This window comes from Rhinolophus hipposideros (assembly GCF_964194185.1).
Source record: "Rhinolophus hipposideros genome assembly, chromosome: 1".
NCBI lineage: Eukaryota > Metazoa > Chordata > Mammalia > Chiroptera > Rhinolophidae > Rhinolophus > Rhinolophus hipposideros.
In genome coordinates this window covers 47,909,405-47,931,869 of record NC_138047.1, presented here as the reverse complement: position 1 = coordinate 47,931,869, position 22,465 = coordinate 47,909,405, and the positions used below count along the sequence as shown (strand labels likewise).

General features: G+C 35.5%; 1 protein-coding gene and 1 long non-coding RNA gene across 12 annotated transcripts in view; one reads left to right on the top strand and one right to left on the bottom strand.

Annotated features, from left to right (window-relative positions):
* Window positions 1-534: 534 nt before the first annotated feature.
* Window positions 535-20,483, bottom strand: LOC308488220. Of its 2 annotated transcripts, XR_013991881.1 has the most exons (4): window positions 20,355-20,483; window positions 19,454-19,621; window positions 2,163-2,320; window positions 535-1,294 (listed from the first exon to the last, which is right to left on the bottom strand). It is a non-coding gene; the product is annotated as an uncharacterized lncRNA (long non-coding RNA). The 2 variants fall into 2 exon arrangements; XR_013991880.1 differs by having other exon boundaries at window positions 535-2,320.
* The window catches only part of EPHA5 (EPH receptor A5), a 366,730-nt gene continuing 364,724 nt past the window's right edge, over window positions 20,460-22,465 (top strand). For all 10 annotated transcript variants that reach the window (XM_081026671.1, XM_081026670.1, XM_081026667.1 and 7 more), the window contains exon 1: window positions 20,460-21,464. In XM_081026671.1, the coding sequence (XP_080882797.1) occupies window positions 21,281-21,464 (184 nt within the window). In that variant the 5' untranslated portion in view covers window positions 20,460-21,280. The remainder of the gene's footprint in view (window positions 21,465-22,465) is intronic.

The window sequence follows — 22,465 nt, the reverse complement described above, 5'->3', positions numbered from 1 at the left end:
AGAAATCATCCTTAAGAATCAAAAAGAACTCAATTGTGAAATCTAAATTAGAGTGTACAAGTATGTAAGAAAATCTCAAACAAGCTAACTCCTAGAAGGGCTTTCTATTGTGCTTCAATGCAAGCATTGTATTTTTATTCAAACCCTACACATAGCTTATATGACTTAATGTAGTTAAGGAGGAAAGACTGTGTTTTCTTTGTTCAAGAAGTATTGCATAAATCATTACCATAATGTTAAATTATTCTTGTCACCACTTTACAACTATTTGAGAACATTTCACATGAGAAAAAAATATGTCTAAATATAAATGAAGGCCACCAGTGTGTGAAAGCTATAAGCATTTTGTGGCACCTGGTATGTCGTTCAAAGAAAGAATACATGACAACATTCCATTTTATCATGTATTCATTAATTTATTTAAACCTTATGCACTTCAAACTAAGTAGATATGCAATAGAAGAAATAAGAACTTTGAATTTTTATAGCTGTCCACTGAGCATAAAACATGGCCGTTATTTAATTATGTATGTATTGTAATTAAACAGGCTGCAAAATAATCATGAATGTGTAGAACATATATTGTATATAATCAGGGAATTGTGTTCTATTTAAAGTAAAACTTTTAAATAATACTATGTTAAGCTGAGGTATGTTAAGCTGAGGAATTGATTTTCCGAATAAATAAATCAATAAGTGAATAAATCAATGGGAATATTTGAGCAAATGCAATCTCTTACTATAATATTAAGATATGATCTCTTCTTTCAACCAGCTTACAATCTACTTATAGTAATAGCACATATCAGAATAATGGAGAAATACTAATGAGGTAATAATTAGGCATTGCAATTAAAACTGAATCTTCATACATCTGATGGTGTGTGTATATTGTTGTGGCACTCATATAGGGGCCAGAGTTACAAGACATGGATTCCTACTCTGACATTGTAACTTCATAACAGCTTAATTTTGAGTCTTGTCGTATGCATCCCTAAATAATCAAATATGTGAAAGAGCCAGGGAGGCAGAGAGAAAGAGAGAGAAGTTCCCACAAGGCAATCCGTGTGAAAAGTACCAAAAGGGGTTTTGGGTTTTTTTGTTGGTTTGTTTGCTTTTGTTTTTTGTTTTACTTTTTCTGGGTTTTGGGTTTAATCATCATTAATATAGGATTTCAGATTGATTCACTCATGTCTTTATTAAATATATCTTTATTGAGCACCACTTCATGCCAGGCACCAATCTAGGTGTGGGGTAGATAGCGCAGAATAGACCAATCCCATGCTCCAGAATTCTAGGGGTGGGAACAGAAAATCAACAAACATACATGTCAGAGAAGATTATAAGCACTAGGAAAAAATTAAAGCAAAGTAAGGGGAGTCAGAATGACAGCTTTTTTTGGGAGGATTATTTTAAATAAAGCAATCAGGGAAATTTTTTCCTGAGAGATGTTGCATAATAAGAGGTTTGAATGAAATAAGGGTCAACACTATGAGGGGTTTTAGGATAACCGAGTTTCAAGAAAATGGATAAAGAAATGCAGAAGCACAAGGGGAAATAACCTCGGTGTATCACTGGGATAAGTCATGGAGGACAATGTAAGTGAAAGGCAGTATGATAGATGGGACTGGGATTTGTGGAGGAGTGCCAGGTAGGAAAAGAGGATGGGGAGAGTTAGAAACAGTGCAGAGCTTTACTAGTAGATGGAAGAAAAATTGAGATTTGTGGAAGGAGAAAGGAAAAGGCAGAGACTCCACGATGAGGGAAACATGAAAAAGGAAGTGAGTAAAACAAATACCAAAATGTTGAAGGAATTAGGGTCATAATAGGACCGTGATCTAAAACAATAATTTTAAAATAAGCAGCGATTAAACAGTTGTTTGATACAAAAATTGTACTGGCAATGATAAGAGGGATGGCTTGAAATGACTAGCACCTAAGGTAAGATTTTGTTAATTAGCCTATAGGTCTAAGGCACCACCTGATGATATATTGGCAGGGTAGGCCAACTGATTTCACCAACTGCTAAATATCACTGGTGTTACAGAATTAATTTATTTATTGCTTACATCTCAGAGGGGGCAGACCCTCCTGGGGTGCTGCTTTACATAGTCATATGGCCCCTCAGGATCTGGCCCCTCCCAGATCACGATTTTGCTTGCCTCTAGAATTCCTTTTCATTCAGCCAACAGATGGGAAGAGCAGATATAAGCTGAGCGTTGGAGGGTGTTTATTGTCTATTCCAGGAAAGGGAGTTGATTGCTTCACATTCAGTAAGCTGGACTTTAAGTCAAGAGGCCACATTTTATGGAAAAGAAGTCTGGAAAACATAGTGCAGTTGTGTGACCAGGAAGACAAAGCAGAAAATACCATCTGAGATAAATACACATTAGATGTAAGTAGGCAGTACAAAGAAATGTAGTCAAAAAGAAAAAAAAAAAAACAATAATTAGAAAGAATAATGGAATATATAAAATAAATAGCACAAAGAAAAAATAAAACTTCCAATATCATAGATGCTCACCCTCTTATTTTAATATTCTATTAAAATAAATACGAAAAATTATTATCATCAAAAAGCTTTTTGGCAAACATCATTAGTGCAAAGACTTCATAACAAAATGTTCTATTTTTTATTAAAATATTACCTTTTGAATTGAATTTCATATTTTTTTAGTTTCCTATGCCCTCATGTAGTACCTCAATATAGTCCATGGCATTTGAATAATGGAATTATTTTTAATCATTTATTTTTTCCATGTTCCCAAAGTGAATAATGCTGGCTCATTGTGTCCTCATTCTAAAATGCATTATGTGTATATATCTGTGTGATTTTTTTTATTATTGAAAAACTTTTTTTTCTTGCCAATTAAAAACAAAAAGAGCTCAAGATGAAATTTTCCTCCAAACTTAAGGTATAGGTGTTGTGAAAACAGCAATGTGATGGTTGGAATGCTTTGGAAGCATCAGTTAATGCAAGATTTTAAAATATAAAGTAATATCCTTTAGAGATAATGTAATTATCTTGTTGTTAGTATACCCAGAAAGGATGTTAAAACCACAAATCACCTTACAAATTTGACCTGTGAACTGTGGCTTACAACGACCTGTAAAAAAGTGGTGAATTTTCCTATGTTCTAAACATCTGTGTAGCAGCAGTAGTAATTATAACAATTATAGTAAATAATTACATTTTAAAATTTCGCTTTGACATAGAAGACTACCCTCAAATACATGATCCATTAGATAGCAATTCTTCTGATCTAGGAGACACTACACAGAATTACTGCTGATTTAATTCAGGTGTATCAGTAATTAAACCTGTATGTGTGAAATAACTATTTGTTTTATATCAGATATAGAAAAACCTGTCATTCTCTCATATTTTCTCTCTGTCTCTCTCTGTCTCTCTCTGTCTCTCTGTCTCTCTGTGTCTCTGTGTCTCTTTGCCTTTGTCTCTGTCTCTGTCTCTCCCACTAGGACACTCTTATCTGGTGGCTAAGATTGGACTGGATCTTATCATTCAAAAATATTAATTTCTCATGTAGGGTCTTGCTATAATGATAGTGTTCATCTAAAGCAGTCGTTTTTAAAAAGTTTTTCCTACTATGTCCCCTATAAGAATTGAGAATAAAACAAGTATTTTCAAGAAATTTTCCAGATTGACAAGGAAATTGTAAAAGTTTAAAACAGCTAAAAATTTGGAAATTTGCATAAAACATTGGCATTTAAAAATGAACCAGTCATATCACAATGGCATGCAGTGTGTCCTGAATAAAGAAAAGAAGGTCTGCATCCTGGAGAGATTAACAGGGCAACTTTGGGCCGGATGGGTGGCGCAGGTGGTTAGAGCTCCATGCTCCTAACTCCGAAGGCTGCCGGTTCGATTCCCACATGGGCCAGTGGGCTCTCAAAAACCAAAAAAAAACAAACAAACAAAAAAAAAAAACAGGGCAACTTAATGTACTATTTGCCTCAGCATTTTCTGATTTCTTGAATTTTGCACATGTACAGTTGAATGGACTTACGTGATATATTTTCTAAAGTTTCAATGAATGCAATAGTCATAAGATGGATGATTGACCTACAAATATTTCTGCCAAATAAACATGTATTCAAGATAATATATGATTCATAATCCAAACATGGGAAAAAATAGAAAGTAGAAGAACTGATACTTATCAATCAAGTTGTCTTTTAGTAGGCCAAACTGCAAGACCAACAAAGTTATGGTCTAAATTGACATGACAAGAAGTCAGCAAAAAAATGTCTAAATATCAAAAAGACAATCTGATGTGTTAATGTACATATGTAATTAATACAATATTTAAAATAAATGTTAATCATTTTAAAACCCCTGCATTTTGTGAGGGTTGACGGTGTATATAATGTATTAGTAAAGAAGCACATATACATAATCTATAACTAAATAAACATATTTTGGCATACATATTTGCCCAAAATATTTGAACGATGTGATGTGTTATCAAAAATCTTGAGGACCACTGGTCCGGATAAAGTGCTAGTGTTGAACTTTTCTATATGATAACAAGAAAATTATAATCACTCAGTAGCTGCCTATCTAGAAATTTTGTCAGTATTACTTCCTCTTTATATATTTTTACTAAATGGCAAATATACAATAAGCAGTGAGGTTTTGGGACAGTATATTAGCAATGATGCATTTGACAACATAACTATACTCCTCTATAAATAGTGTAAATGATATGGTTTTCAGATAATTTATATGTAAATAATTAAAGACAATGATTTTTTTGAACAACAGAATATAAAGGTTGAAAAAACAAGTATGTAGACACAACTCTCTTTTAGGATGAGTCATTTCTCAGCATCATTCTTAGTCAATGTAAATTTCAACAGAACTTTCAAAATATTTGAGTCATGAGCTGAACACATTCGTCTCTGCCATCCTACCGGAGAGAAGGCCTCTGCAGAAACAATCTCTAATCTAACAAGTTGGCCATAGCTGTATTCACCATTCTTTCACAAATACAGAGTTTGAGTTTAAGATTTTGTGTGTGTCCTATAGCCCTTAGCAGATGTTCAATTTAGTGGTAACATTACGTTAACATTACGCTAATTTACATGATTCACCTTAACAAACATGAAACAATATTTTCATTTCACTGCTGACCAAATTATAGGTACTTCACTTCTAGAGTATGCAAGACTTGAAATATCAATGTGCTTTAATATAAGTAACAGGTATGTGAAATATCTTCCAGCTGAGTTTCTTTTTTCCGATTTGAGAACTGTAATCCAGAAAGAACACAAAGAAAGTGAAATGCAACTCAAAGCAGAATACACACAACTTAGAACATCTAAACACCTGAAAAAGAACCAGAATGAACAAATTGATTTGTCTGCATTAATTAGCCATCCTCAAGCTACGACATATGTGAACAGATTGAAGTACAAGGTTCAGGCTGAAACTGACTTGAGAACAATCAAAACTCCAGTTCTAGAAGTGGTTATAGAAGAGAATTGTTAAAATTATGAAAATGGTTCTTCACTAGGCATTGAATTTTTTTCAGCCACACTTGGAAACACAGTTGCAACAATTGTAGTAGTAGTTGTGTGGGCAAATTTCAACAGTTTCACTGGAATTTAATGCATGGCTTTCTAAAATATGTTAATGAAAAGTTAACTGCTTTTTACTTAAATAAAATAGTAAAACTGATTTCAGGTACTCATAACTAAAACAAGTTTATTTTTTCTCTTTTGCTTTATAAGTTAGACTATTTAAAATCGATACTCAGGATACCATCAAAAAACTTTCATTAACTAGAATGAAAAGCATTATTCCATACAAAACAAACAAACAAACAAATGGATAAATAAATAAATAAAATGCAACATAAAACAGGGTCTAAGTACTAATCTACATTTAATCCTTGATATTATAGTGACTTTTGTGGTTTTCTTAAACTAATGATAAAATATTTAAAACAGCCTCGGGTGGTATCTTTTCCACAAATTGTATCTTTTGCTACTATTCTAAAATATAACCCATTAAAGACTGTTTAGTAAGAAGATTGGAAAAAGTAAAAACTAGGAGGAAAATGCATGGTATATTTATTTATAAAAATCTATGTTATTTTAATATGTTTTTGTGTTACTAGACTAAAAATCTGTTAGTCTTTTAAATGCAAAGATACTTAAAAATCAGAATCTTACTTTCAGCATTTTGTAAGTAAATATACCATGATCTTAGAGTCTGAAAACATTCCTGACACATTCAGGGATGTACGGATCAGAAATAATTCTAACAGAGTGGTTATTACAAAAATCACAAAGTATGATAATTTGTGAAAAGTTATTACCTATGAATACGGAGGCTGAGAACATTAAAAAACAAAACAAAACAAAACAAAAAAAACGCTTCAATTTCACTCAATTCATAAACGTGGTTTAAATGTATGATCATCTGATTCCAGACATTGACAACAAAAATTACAAGTGTGTGTTTTCTGTTACTAAAGACTTTATAGAGTAGGGTAAAAGTCATTAGTATCACCAAGTCCAAATGCTACCGTGGAAGTACATAAAACTGCAAGCAAAGAGAATCATTCATTCTTTAAGGCTGTGGCATATTGGGAAGTACTTGAGTTAGGAGTGATATTTGAGCAGATTACTATAGAATGACAAAGAATTCCACAGGCAGAGATGTCAAAAGGATATTGCATTCCATCCAATTGTTAACATATTTTTGTATTTTCTCATTTTCTCTTGCATTTCCATCATTTCAAATATTATCTAAACCATTTTCAACCTTTCTTATCCCTCAGGTTTTGTCTGAAAGGGCATTTTCTACAAGAAATCATCCGTGAAACAACAACGTTAAATAGTTTTTCCTCTTATTCAGTATCTTAACTTTTAGTCAAGGAATTTAAGCAGCTCATATTTATTTCCATAACATTATGTTTGTTCCAATGCATGATTTTATTTTGTGCTTATTTGAGGTTCCTTTGGGTTCTGTCTTATGTTTTACTGACTTAGTTTTTTCTGCAATGATTTAAAAATTAAGGTGCTAAATTAACTCAACTACTTAGATTTTGACACTTGTTTAAAAAAACTAGAGTTATAATGTTAAAATTAAGCTGCTTATTTTCAGATTCTCTTACTCATTTTCCTTTTATTACTTCCCTAACTTTTTACCCAGTTTTTATTTAATTTATCTTGAGGTCACAAACCCCATATTTAAAGAAATTATCCTTCAAGTATTTTTAGACTTAAACATTCTATTTTGAATATGAAATTGGAATAGTTACTTATACACATGCATTAAAACACTACACTTTCCCATAGACTTTAGTACTTTTATACATTTGTCTTGATTTTTAACAGTTGAATGTTCATAGCCATTCCATACCTCATATTTTGTTCATATCTTGGTGATATGGAAAAATTCTTCAGAAAGATTTTTGAGGAAAATATATGTAAGTGTTATTCTTTTGAGGTTTTAAGGGTTCTGAATATTTCCTTCACACATGAACAATATCGTTGTTGGGCATAACAGTTTTGAATTGCAATCATTTTTCTATTAAACCTATATTGATTTTGTTTCATTGTTCTCCTGCATTTATTGTTTATTGAAAAAAAAAAAGAGGGGAAAAAAAAGAAAAAAGAAATCCCATCAGATCTTAAGAGGAAAAAGCATTATACATAAAATGGAGTAAAGAAAGTCTCTTCAATAAATGGTGCTGGGAAAATTGGACAGCCACTTGCAAAAGAATGAAACTATACTGCTATCTGTCTAAATGGATTAAAGACCTAAATATAAAATCTTGGTTACCAGAGGGTAAGTGGGGAGGGAGGCTCTAAAAGAGGGTAAACGAGGTCTAATATATGGTGATGGAAAGAGAACTGACTCTGGGTGGTGAACACACAATGTGAGATATAGATAATGTATTACAGAATTGTACACCTGAAATCTATGTAACTTTAGTAATGATTGTCATCCCAATAAACTTTAATTAAAAAAAATCTGAAAAAATAAATTGCATTAAAAAAGCATAGGTACTAAACTAATAGACCTTGGTTTCAGAAAGGACTTTATGATTTGACCTCAAAGGCAAGGAAAGTATAAGCAAAAACAAATGAATGGGAGATTATATCAAACTAAAAAGCTTCTGCACAGCAAAAGAAACCATCAACAAAACAAAGAGGCAACCAACTGAATGGGAGAAGATATTTGCAAACAGCTCCTTCCATAAGGGATTGGAATAAAAAATACACAAAGAACTAATACAACTCAACAACATATAAACAAACAATCTAATGAAAAAATGAGCAGAGGACATGAACAGACACTTCTCCCAAGAAGATATACAAACGGCCAACAGATACATGAAATAATGCACAACTTCACTATCTGTTAAGGAAATGCAAATTAAAACCACAATGAGGTATCACCTTGCACCTGTTAGAATGGCTGTCATCAACAAGACAAGTAATACCAGATATTGGAGAGGCTGTGGAGAAAAAGGAACCCACATACACTGCTGGTGGGAATGTAAATTGGTACAGCTGCTGTGGAAAACATTATGGGGATCCTCAAAAAATTATAATAGAAATACCATATGACTCACCAATTCCTCTTTTGGGTATTTACCCCCAAAATCTGAAAACATTAACTGTAAAGATATATGGACCCCCCTATATTCATTGCAGCATTAGTTATCATGACTAAGACGTGGAAACAACTAAAGTGTCCTTTGATAGATGATGATTGGATAAAGATGATGTGGTAATATACACAAGGTCTGACAATTACATTCACGAACTCTCCACCTTGTGCTTAGATTGGTAGCACTGTACAAACAGCTTAGTAAGTTTTCATAATCTTGGTATATCAATGTCTCACAGCTGTATTTGTGTCAAACTTTGGCAGTGTCTTGCTGAGTGGCGTTCATTACTGTTGTGTGTTTTTGTGTGTCATCGTGAGAATGTCTGTTCTTGAAGTAGAGCAACAAACCCACATTAAATTTCTTGTTAAACTTGCCAAGAGTAGAAGTGAAGTAAAGGACAGATTAGTCCAATTTTATGGAGATAATGCTATGTAGAAAAACGGCAGTGTACAAATGGGTTAACCGTTTTTTCTGAGCAGAGAGAACGCATCACTGATGAAGAGAGGTCAGGGTGGCTAGCAATCAGCAGAACTGATAGAAACATTGCAAAAATTTGTCAAATTGTGGGTCAAAATTGTTGGCTGACTGTGAGTAGCATAGCAGACTGAGTAAACATTGATAGAGACACAGTTAGGAAAACCTTTACTTAAAATCTTGGCATGAGAATGGTGTGTGCATAAAAGGTCCCGAAGGAGCTCACTGATGAACAAAAGCGAAGGAGAGTCAAAGTTTGCCAAAATTTTTTGGAGAGGCAAGACAATATTTTTGGCCATATTATCACTGGTGATGAAACATGGGAGTACCAATACGACCCTGAAACAAAGCGTCAAAATGGACAATGGAAGTCAGCCAATTCTCCATGACCAAAAAAGTTCCATCAGTCCAAATCAAGAGTCAAAACGATGTTGCTAGCCTTTTTTGATATCAGAGGGATTATTCATTAGGAATTTGTACTAACTGGACAGTTAACCAAGGTGACTATTTGTAAGTGCTGAAAAGGCTGCATGAAAAAGATAGATGACCTGAACTTTTCACCAACAATTCACGGCTCTTGTATCATGACAATGCACCAGCTCACAGGACACTGTATGTGAGGGAGTTTTTAGCCAGTAAACAAGTGACTATATTGGAACACCTTCCGTACTCATTTGATTTAGCCCCAATGACTTCTTTCTTTACCCAAAGGTAAAGGAAATATTGAAAGGAAGACATTTTGATGATATTCAGGACATCAAGGGTAATACGATGTCAGCTCAGATGGCCATTCCAGAAAAAGAGTTCCAAATTTTCTTCAAAGCGTGGACTAGGTGCTGGTGTGGGTGCATAGCTTCCCAAGGGGAGTACTTTGAAGGTGACTGTACTGATATTCAGCAATGAGGTATGTAGCACTTTTTCTAGGATGAGTTCTTGAACTTAATTGTCTGACCTCATATATATTACCTATTAATTTTGTAATTATAAATATATAATGGTTCTCTTTCATCATTCCCTTCTATAACCATTCTATCACAGCTTCCTATCACTCCTGTTTACCAAAAATTTTATTAAATCTACTTTCACCATTTGCTTTGTTATTACTGTGTGAGTACTATTAATGAGTCATTCAAGAGGTATTTATTTGTCTTTGCCTTAAAACTTTGTTTTCCCTGAATAACTGTCTTTTTCTCTCTACCTATCACTAAAATAATCCCAAATTATTTGCTAATTATATGACTGTTTGCCTTGCATTAATATGCATCAGAAATTCTATCAATTTTATCTTCTCGAATAAATCTTTCCATCAACTTTCTGATCTCTCAAATCTGGACTGTTTGGCTTCCATGCCTGATCTCATCTTGAGATCATCCTTGACTATATTCTAATAATTCTATCTCCTTTATATCCATGCTGGAGACATATTTTCTGTAATTATTTCTTGGTTTATTTCAGTAAAGCACCCCATCCAGTACCTTCTTAAGAAAGGTTGAATGCGAAGTACCGAGGCATATAAATTTATTCAGTCCTCATACATATTGGTAATTCAACTGGATGCTAAATTCAAGGTTGGAAATATTTTTTCTATTCAATTTTGAAGACACTACTCCATTGTTTTCTATTATCCAATTTTGCTATTCACACCCTTAAAGTGATTTTGATGCCTGACTCTTTCTGTATTTTTTATAAAACTTTTTTATTTCTCTAGAAGCTAATATACTCTCCTCTTTTTCATTATTCCTCGAAAATGTCATGTCAGTGTGCCTTTGAAGTAGTCTATTTTTATCCATTTTGCTTATCACTTGGTATGAGGTATGGGCTTTTGATAGGCAAACTTATGTCCCTCATTTTCAGATGTTTTACTGCAATTATTTCTTCGATGATTTTATTTCTTTTACTCTCTTTTCTTTCCATCTGGAATTATTATTTTGCATGTTTGACCTTCTAACAAGTTCTCTGAATTTTTCATATTCACTCTGCTATATCCCAAGTTTTTGACTACTTGCTTCATTTTCTTCACTGTATAACCAACCCTTTTATTGAAATTTTCATTTCAATCATATATATTTAACTTTCAAAATTTTTTTTATACTGTTCCATATTTATGTCGTATTCCTCTTTCATGGATTCTAAGCTTAGTGAGCAAGGAAGGTTGGTAGTTCTGTAGTTCCATACAAAAAGTCATGTGTGGTGGACACACTTCCCTATATTTCCCCCAGTGGCCATAGTTTCTGATATTCATATCCTGTGTCATCCCTTCCTCATGAGTGTGGGTTGACCTAGTGACTTGTTTTTAATAAATAGACAAAAGTGATAGAATATAATTTTGGAAATTAGGTTGTAAAAGTTTATAACCCTGTCTAGCTTACACACTCTTTCACCTTGTCAACTTGCCCACTTTGATGAAGCAAAATGTAATGTTGAATTGACTCACATAGCAAGGAACTGAGGATAGCCTCTGACTAAGAGCTCGCAAGGAACAGAATCCTGCCGACAAAAAAGTGACTGAACTTAGAAGTAAATCCTTTGCCAGTTAAGCACTGAAATGACTACAGTTCCATTCAACAACTTGGCCTCTTAGAGACCATGAATCTTGCTAAGCTGTGCCCAGTTCCCAGACCTACAGAAACTGTAAGGTGATTAATGTTGTTTCAGGTAACTGAGTGTTGGGGTAATTTATTTCACAGTAATAGACAACTAATATAATATATAATATCCAGGAAACTATTCTTATCTTCATTCTGCTTAAAATAAACTAGAATAGAGGCATTCTGTTTAACTTTTTTCAGATAACAAAACTCCAGGTTTGAGTTGGGCAAAGAAGGGGCAATGCATCTAACTATATACATTGGGGGACATGAGGTGGGAATCCAATACTTTTTAAAACACACTTTCAAGCAAAACTCATGTTTTTATTCCATTATTCCACTATCAGAGGTACCTAATGCTGTACATTTAAGAGCATTCTTGGCACTCTTAAAAATCGGGTTGCTAATTAGCTTTTGTGCCTATTGATTTAGGATTCAATTTTCTTGGATCTTAAATTATTTTTTACTCACCCATTTTCAGTTCATCCTCCAAAACATTTTTTGTTTTCTGCTTTTCTGTTCTCTAGCTCCTTATGACATTGTGTGTGTGTGTGTTTAAGTCTCTTTATTAGTAATTTTAGTAGTTTCCTAGGCAATCTAAAGTGGTTGCATGTGTTCAATCTACTTTATGCAATGCAAAAGCTCATTAGTATTTTTAATGATTTTAAGAAAATATTCATGTGGGGTTAAAAGTAGATGAATATTTTATGTGGTTCTTTGCAATTTAAAAAAAATATTTTTAATGTCAAATGTAGGTTTCAAAAATTCTATTAAAATATTTGGTCTACATCATGGAGTTTTTTGATTTTTATAGTACTATATTACTGCACAATAATGAAAGTTTTAATCCACTTAAAGTGATTAGAAAATCCAAAATGAAAGAAATAAAAAAAGGACTTCAAGTAAAACTCCCAATACAAATTAATTGAGATGGTTGATTTTTACTTAAGTGCTCTTTCTATTCTTTTTCCTGGAAAAGAAAAAAAACTTCCACATAGTATGGCAGTTTTAGTATGACTAATATGACTTTAGTATGACATTTATTAGTATGACTAATAAATGACAGTTTTCCTACAGTGTGCCCAGAGAAACCAAGGCATAATCCTATACCCACATGTATGATGGTGTTTAAAAAGAGATCTGTTCCCATTTTCCTCAGGCCAGCCACCTGACATTTCAAAAGGTAAGAAGTACTGCTCAGCTTGAATGAACTGAAAAATATCTCTGCAAATGTATTTGAACTCATCTTTTGAAATGTCAGTTTGGAATGAAATGATATGAGTTACTCATTCAGGTACTTTAATATGTGTTAAAAGTCTAAAACAGTTTTTTTTTAAAGAGAGAGAATGAGATTCGAGAATACAAGTATATTTTGAGTAAATCAAAGAAGTAAAAAGTTTCTGTGACTATTTCATTAAGATAATTAGTTATTTACTATTAAGATACTTAAAGTTTAAATATAGAAATATGTTATAGAATTATATATCAAGATATTTGTTTGATTTTCTGAATTTATTAGTTATTTAATATTTCATTAGCTATTTCACCTGCTGTTTTATGTACATGATAAATGTTTTTGTGTCCTAATATTTTCTTTTTAAAGAAATTTATACAATTGGATCTGATTCATTCTGTTTATATTGGATAAGTTGGAGGTGTAATGGGCATGGCTATAAACCATATATTAAAAATTAATGATGAAAATTGACATAACATATGGCCCAACAATGGCACTCTTTGGCATTTACTCCAAAAATACGAAACTTAATTTCATCCAGGATCTGATACCAAAATGTTCATAGCAGCTTTGTTTGTGATAGCCACAAGGTGGAAAGTACCCACTGTCATTCAATGGGTGAATTGTTAAACAAACTGTGGTATATCCATACCACGGAATACTAGCCAGCAATAAAAGGGAATGAGCTGTTGACATACCAGCAACTTGGAAGAACCTCAAGGAAATTATGCTGAATGAAAAAATCCAATTTAAAAATTGTACATACTACATAATTCCATTTATGTAACACTTATGTGAAATAAATTCCATTTATGTGAAATAGCATAACAGCATAAAGGAATAATTTATTAGTGGTTTTCAGAGGCTGGGGGTGGAGGGACACATGTGGCTATAAAGAGGTAGCATGAGGGAATATTTTAGTGACGAGTATCTTGATTTTCCTGGAGGTTACACAAGGCTATAGACACAGGTAATAAAATGGCATAGACATGCACACAGCCATACAAACTCATACACACTCATAAACACACACACACACACACACACACACACAAATTACTGTATTTATAACTGTTGAAATGTGAAAAAGCTCTATAAATTGTACCAATGTCGATTTCTTGGTTTTGACTTTGTATTATAAATATGTTAACTTTGGAGGAGATTTAGGGATTTAGGAGGGATACCCGGAACATATTTGTGCATTTCTTTGCAATGTCCTGTGAATCTATAATTATTTTATAATTAAATGTATGCAAAAACTGACTCATAGTAAAATAATTTGATAAGCAAAACCTTAAGAGAAAATGAATGTAAAAGTTTGCATTTTGGGACCCTGTCATATTTTGAGGGTCCTAATGTTCACTTCTATTCACCTCCCATTGGGAGGCCTACAAAAGCTGTTGTCCTTACACTATTCCACTGTGTAAGTCTGCAGAAAGTCTTCATGCACATGCCCACTAGCAAGAGCTTCAAGTGGTTTATTTTTGAATACCAAAGCAGTCATTTCCTTTCTGCATTTTTGGACTTTTTAAAATTATTCTTTGTAAACAGAACAGAATCTGATTTTAGGATACAATAATATTGGGAATATAATTTATTAAGGTATAGAAAAGGAAGACATTTTTTACCTAGATTTTTTGTTTTCTGGAAAGAAAAAGACATTTATATTTAAAATAAATGTCTATGAATGACACACCCATTTTCAGATTTTTCTTAATCTCCATTTAACAAACAAATTCAGGCCTAACAAAAATTATTGGTGGATTCCAAAAATGGTTTCAATTCGTGATTTATGTTCATGCACAGGCCCTTTGTTGAGCCATGTTCTTTCTCAGAGGCAATAGGTACTAACAGTTAAATCCATTTTCAACTACCAGTCATAGGACAAGCCAAAAAGTGATCAAGTCAAACAAACAATTACCTTTAGCTGTTTTTAGAATAACGTGGGGCTAATTTAAATTATTTTATTAATTTATGGTAATATAAATTACTCATTATATCTATCTTTCAACTCTCTTCTGTGCCTCCCTTTCTCCTTTCTAATTTTTTTATTTTCTTGTTGTGTGGTTGTGTGTGTATGAGTGGGTATATATTTCCTTCCGAAATATGTTTTACTTCTATTTTTCAGTTGTTATACAAGTTATAACTGCTAAATGTACAAAATAAAACGATGAAAGATAGAAAAATAATTCCAGATTATCCCACCAGTCATACACGAATGTCATTAAAAGCACAGATTTCCAAGTTAAAAAAAAAATTTGCTTCACACTATGCCTTTATAATGTAATATTTTAGAACTATCTTTTTTATGTACATATATTCCAAGCATTTAAATGGTTCCATGATACTTTATTATACAGATGTATTTAACAGTTCTTATTGAACATTCAAGTATTTCTGATTTTTATTCATTGAAAACACCACTATGTTTAATCTTTTAGTCCATTTTAATTTACTTATATTTTAAAAAGTGTAATTACAGGATGTAAAACTATCTACATTTTAATAGCACTTGATGATATTGTGAAACTACCCTACAAAAGATGTTCTAGATTTAGTTCCCACCAACAGAGTATGAGAGTACATGAGCGCCTCATTGCTACCGTTTGCCTAGTAGTCTGTTCATGGACAATTAGCAATGGTGTCAAGAGCCTGCTTACATATATATACTTTTTTATACTATTGCACAAATTTATCAGCTTTCCCTCTAGCAAACTGTATCTACATTATAAAATGTTCATACATGAGTGGATTATTTATAATAGAATTTTAAGTCAGTACATACATTGAGTTTAATAAAAATCTTCTGAATATGAAAAACATTACAGCTTATTTTTCACCTATCAGCAATTATTTCTGGATTCCAGAAGATGGGTTAGAATAAGTAGAATTTTAAGTGTAATGAGTCATACTCACTGTGTATCACTTCAGTCTTGTGACTCTTCTACCCACACTTTTCCTACTTCTTCAGCCCTGAGAGTCCACATTATTACAGTGTTCACATCTTTATGTGACTCTAGTTGTCCAAGATGCTGGAGGCAAACAACAGCCAAAAAACTTCCTGGCAGGTCAGTTTGGCTCCTCATTAATACCAGCAGCTTTGGCCTCCTCCTGTGCTGCAGTGTTGGCAATCCTAACACATTGATATTGGACTGACTAGAGAATAAACCAACCACCATCAGCAACAATGAAAATCTGAGGTTCTTTGGCTTACTGTAATTGATGTGAAAATCTTGTTTTTATTCTTTGCTACAAAACTGTCTCTTAATACTCATGGAGAATAGAGGATTTTATTTTGTTCTCAATACTTATAGAAAAGAAAAAAAATGAGTGCTGATTATGATATAAACATGTTTAATAAGTAAAGTTTCTGATGAATAATACTTTAATTTAGTATTGTTTAAGTAATTGTTTAGTATTGTTATGTAATGAAATTATATATTTAAAGCTTCATTATTAAAATGCTTTTAATTCATTGTTTTTAAATGAAATCCCTAATTTATAATCAATTAAATTTAAATAAAACCCAATTTAACATTAATAGGTAAAATGGGGGTCATTGATAAAGAGAAGGGATTCACAGATTTCAGAAAAATTCTGAAAAAACAAAATAACAATAAACAAAAATTAAATTTTTTTCTATGTAATTAAATTAAAATGCAACATATAAAATAATGAATATGTTTGAATTATCTTGGTTGTGAACTTCAGAGCTACTGATTGCTAAAATATATTTTAGTCATTCTTTACCTTTGGGTTCAAAATAATTAACATCACCATATATCTATCCTCTTCAGCAAATTGTGGACCTGAAAAATTAAGTTCATTAAAGTATCATACATTTTCATTAGTGTGTCTTATACTTTCATATCTAAACTCTACCAGGGGGTTAATTTTTGTTTTCGCTTTTGTTTGCTATTTTTTCCCAAGGAATGAATGTAACTAAGTAATAGATATGTAAAAAATTGCTACGATTACATTTTAGGAAAAATATGTTTTGGTTCACAGAGTTGTATTTAGATTAGTTTTTTAAAGATTGTTACTTATGTTTTCTACCATGGTTTACATGGGCTTCGTGCCATATGTTTGTGCTAGTATTATCTGTCCATACACCTCAATCTTGTTAGTTTTCTTTTTTTTTTTTTAAGTTTTCTTGATTTGGTCCATTGTCTCCATTTTACACAGATAAATCGTGTGCCTGTTTTTGTGTACACGAGACAGTCTTTTTTTCCAAGTAATGCATATTTACAATCCTTCATTTCTTGTTTTCTCCTATTCATTTGTCTGACCTATACTTTATTATTTGGTTAATTGCTTTTGGATTTAGATGAACCTGAAAATTGGAATATTTATATCTATTAACTATTCCCGTTAATGCAGAATTTTGGGGGTTGTCCTCTTTTTATTTTTCTGAACAACTGGTTATCAATTTATTCTTAACTTCAGTTACATTATAATTTTCTCAAATGCAGTCAGTGCCATGGGTTTAAATTCCCATGTTTTACCATTAGTGGGACTACTCAGGTCATCTAACCTCATTGCCTCAGTCTTCTCATCATTAACATGGGGCTAATAATTACATTGACATTACAGTTGAAGTATCAGCATTAAGTAAAATAATGAATGTAAAACATCCCATACTGTTTCACACATAGCAAAACTTCAGTAAATACTAGCATGTCTGCTTATTATGATTGTTTTTGTTCTACTCTGAATGTAGTCAAGATATATTCAAGTTTATTAATGCATTGAACTTAACTATAACACCTTATATAGGGTAGTAAACTTTCAAAATGTCTTCTGAATATCTTTTCTTCACAAAAGCCAGATCCACGCAGAGATCTAGGGAGACACCAATGACTTTCATGTTTTGAGGTCACATCAGTTATCCCAACAATGAGAAAAGCAAACAATAGGACATCCAAATCAGTACTGATGTGGTAGCCTTTTCTTGTGCAAAGCAGAAAGTATGAGTGAAGGAAAGGAAAAACAAAAAAACAAAAACAAGTCTCCTTTTCATGCAATGCCATGGTGCAATGTAAGTATGCTAAGTGTATTTACATGCCAAGAAATCAACACATGGCCAAATGTAACATCTCCTTTGAGACAGAGGCCAAAGCCAAACCACCCTCATTATCTTCTCTGATTAACCCTCATTAGACCAAAAAAATGACTTTTATTGCTGTCAGTGAGGCTTCATTTTACAAATGTTCATTCTTTTAAACTTATTTAATAAATATTGTTAAAAAATCATAAGAAAGATGGCTGCTATTTAAGGTGAAGAATACAAAGGATTTTGCATTCTGTTTTCTTAGTCACTTAATGAATTAGCTCTCTTAGGTAGGAGATCACACAATTACCCACCATAAGGTGGTGTCCCAGGTTTTCTTTGACATTCCTAGTTTAGATTCTGTCTCTTTATTCATAGATATGCAATTGTTAGATGATTTGTTCCAGTTTTTCTTTCAGAAAATATTACCGTTGTGTTGATTGACATAAATCATAAGCTATGGATATTTAGAGAAAGACAACCAAATTACTTCTTTTTTAAAAAAAAGCAAAGATCAGTATTGAATGCCTGACTCTCCTTGGGACAATGGATAGGATTTAGATGAGGGGTGTGTGTGAGAGAGAGAGAGAGAGAGAGAGAGAGAGAGAGAGAGAGAGAGAGAGAGAGAGAGAGGTGGGGTGTGTTAAATATTTTTGGGGTAGAACTTCTGTAGAATGGAGTGACAGATGTAAAAGCACGGAGGTACAAGACAATTTAGGGGACACTAAAATTTAAAATTTTGGTGTAAAATAAAATAGAAACTGTTTAAGGCCTTTGTGGTAGAAAGCACTAAATGCTATGCTGAAGAAATTTGGTAATTTAGTAGTCAACAGTAAATAACTAAAGATAGATGAATGGGGTAGTAACAGGAATACAAAGGATATGGAAGCAAAGGGAGCTTGAAGATCTCCAAATCCCTCACTTTACTGATGAGGATACTGAGGCATATAGAAATAAAGCAACTAGCTCAAAGCCCCATTAAACTGCTTGTGTCTCATATTAGCATTATCACGTATTCCTAGGCTTTAGATAACTTACTTGATATTCTGTGTAGATATTTTTAAATAGCTCAAGTATAAATTTGGGGGGAGGAGCTTACATTTTCAATGGTCTTCAAATCGAAATATACATTTTAACTTTGCATCTCACTGTGTAGCTTTTTGCCAAACTGAAAGACTGATTCATTATTATTCCTTGAAATTTGCTTCATGCATTTGAAGTACATTATAATGGAATGCAGCAGCTTTTAGATTTCTGGTGACAAAACATTGTAGGGAAAAAAAATCAAAGATGAGCTCCCACCTCTTTACAAAATTGCATCTCTCCTGCTTTATTCTTTCATATTCATTGTAAATATTCAAACAAAAAACAAATGTCATGAGCTAAAGATGATAAGATATTTACTGTGAAGACAAACAGGACTCTAGATATCAAAGCATGTGAGCAGACTCACCCTTATTAGGAGTGAATGCAAGTCCAATCTTTGCAGTAGTTACTACTATAATATATGCCAAATTAAACAAGATAGCTTTCTTCTAAAATCATGCTTTTTTGTAAATGCTTTCTTTGCAGTCTTTTCTGTTATGCGAGTATACTAAAGTTGCCCTTCAGAGGTATCTTTCTGAAAAAATGAATAGAAAATTGAAGAAAAATATTAAAACAAGAGAAAACATATAGAGGTGAAACATAGAAAATTCATTGTTTTAAACAGTTTTTTTTCTTAGTTATGTGTAAGTCTCTTAATGCAGTAGAACAGAAGAAATTAAAATTGTTAATTTATAAAAGCCGTAAAATTATTTGACCAGTGCCAATTTCAATGGAATGAAGAGCATGTATCTTTATATCACACAACTTCTAAAATGCTAAAACATTCTATCAATGAAATTAATGAATTAAGTTATCACATTCTTAAAATACCTGGCACACCACAGATCTCAATAAGCCAAATCCTTTTTGACTCCCTGAAATCTCAATCATAGCCACTGTTTCTATATTTAGAAATGCTACAATTTATTTCTGAAGGTAAGGTTGACTATCCCATTCCAACCGCCAAAGAATTGAAGGACTAGAAAGGGTCAGCAGCACTGAGCGATACGGGTGTTTAAGAAACTAGCCACGGTCCAGCAGAGCCTGTGAATGCATGGCTATGTGACGACAAGGCTGTTGATGCCAGGAGCCTGTGATGGGCAGCAGGCAATATGCCAAACCAAGGGACCCGCTTCTCTAGGGGTTGCTGATTTCCCTTCCGCCTCCCAGGAGCCCGGGTCCTCGCAGGAGTCCTCAGGAGGATTCTTCGTCCTAATTAACCCAGGAGGGAGACGCGCCTTTCCCGGAGACGGCTAGGCAACACTCACCACGGCAGCCTCCAGATTACTTCCCTCCGTGGGTGTGTGACTTCGTCCAGGCAACTCACACACAGTCGATCCTCACCCGCGAGGCGGCGAGCAGCAGAGGGAGGGGGAGCTGGGAGAAGGAGGAGGAGGAGGGGCGTGGGGAGGTGCAGAGCCGGGAGGAAGAGGAGACGACGGCGCTCCAGACACCGCGGGAGCGCGCCGTGGCGGTGCAGTTCCCACCTGGCCTTCGCAGCCGCGCTCGCACCGCCTCCTCCCAGAGCAGCCGGACCCGCAGCAGCCCCGCGCCGCCGGCCTCCGCGCTCCTGCCGGCTCGCCGCCGTCAGTACCTCCCGTCGTCCGCGCTCAACCCGCAGCTATTTCCTTCTGCCAGCCTCTTTGAACTCTCTGGATCTTTTCCTTTGCTCGTCTCTTTCGTAGTCTCCCCCCCACCCCCATATTATTTTCTCAACTCCTCTTCCTTTATCCTGACCTACTCAGTTTTATCTTTTTCCCCCTCTTCTTTTTATTGAGGATTTCTCCTTGACCTAAGATGACTTGTCTTCCTTACCCTCTTCTCCTTCAGCCCTGAAGACTAAGGGGCCTTTATTTTTTACCCCCAGTGGCATTGAAAAGACCTCAATCCTTAAAAGTCTTAAGAGGCAAAGGAACAGGATACGGGACCTTCTCGACACCCTTGAGTCGAGTCCAAAACCGCACTATCAACCATAACTAGTGTTTCATTTAACCTCACTGGAGAGAGAGGAACAGGAAGCAAACTTCAGCGGGCTCGGGATCCGTGGTGTCCGCATTTGCAGAAGCCGCGTGCCAGAAGGCGAAGACCCCACGGGGAACGAGGAGGAGCCGTGAGCCTCCGTCGCCCCCTCCGCGAGGCCGGAGCCGTGGACTGAGCTGCGCGGGACAGCAGAGGCGGAGGCGGCTAGGAGAAGATGCGGGGCTCGGGGCCCCGGGGTGCGGGACGCAGGCGGCCCCCGAGCGGCGGCGGCGACGACCCCCCCGGCACCCCTGCGTCTCTGGCCGGCTGCTACACATCACCACGCAGGGCTCCCCTCTGGACGTGCCTTCTCCTGTGCGCCGCGCTCCGGACCCTCCTGGCCAGCCCCAGCAACGAAGGTAGAGCGATGGGGAGGTCACCGCGGCGACCCGGGGCGGACGGTCGAGTCGGGGCCTGGAAGTGCGGGTCGGGGCGCGCTGGGCACTGCTGCCGCGGACTAGATCTCACTCCTCATCTCGAATTAACATTTGTCTTCGGCTTTCGCTTGCCTTTCGCTCTCTCTGCTTTCTGTGGCTGTATTGTTTGCTATGAGCTGCGGAGTGCTGGGCGAAGAACCTGCCTGTGCACAGAGGCTGTTTAGGGGCTGGGAAGTTGGAAGCCAGGTTGAAAGAGGGTTTGAGACCCAGGCTAGGAGGTTGGGTGCGGCAGGGGCTCACTAGAAGCGCGCGGGGAAGTGACATTTCGGGCTTGAAGGAGTGGGAACTGTTTGAAGTGCAGCGAAAAGGATCTCAGGAGCAGTGGTGGGGCTTTTAGAGACCGTTATTTGAGGCCGGTGATGGGAAACGTTGCGGGGGTGGCTGGATGCTTTTATTTTGAGGGAAAGTGCCTTCTGGGAGCTGTTATTTAGAGCATCGCCAGCTGCTATTCTGGGGTGGGTGGCAAGAGCTGTTATTTCTCCAGGGAGTCCTTCTCCAGGGAAGGACTGTAGGCGTTCCACACTGTAGGGTGCCTTTTACTTTGGGGAGGATCATAATCACACTGAGGGGAAAGTGGAAGAAGGCGGAGAGGTGGGATGCGGGGTGAAGCAGAGGGGGGTGACGGAGTGTCACTGCCAGGAAGTTGCTGCTGGACCCCGCGGGGCTTGTCTCTCGCTGTTTCTGAGATGGAAAAGTCCCGCTGCAGCCCGGCACTGGATCTCGAAGTCCCAATTCTCCTCCCAATTGTCTGCACCCAGAAGACTGTCCCCACCTGCCACTGGAAGAGTAGGGCTGGGAGCGGGAGCCGCGGCCCTCCTCCCCTCGGCCTGCCACCTCCCAGCGCGCAGCCCTTGGCCTTCTGGGCTGCTCCGGCCAAGCTCGCTCCTGTCACACACCCGGACTGCTCTCTGCGCTGGGGACTC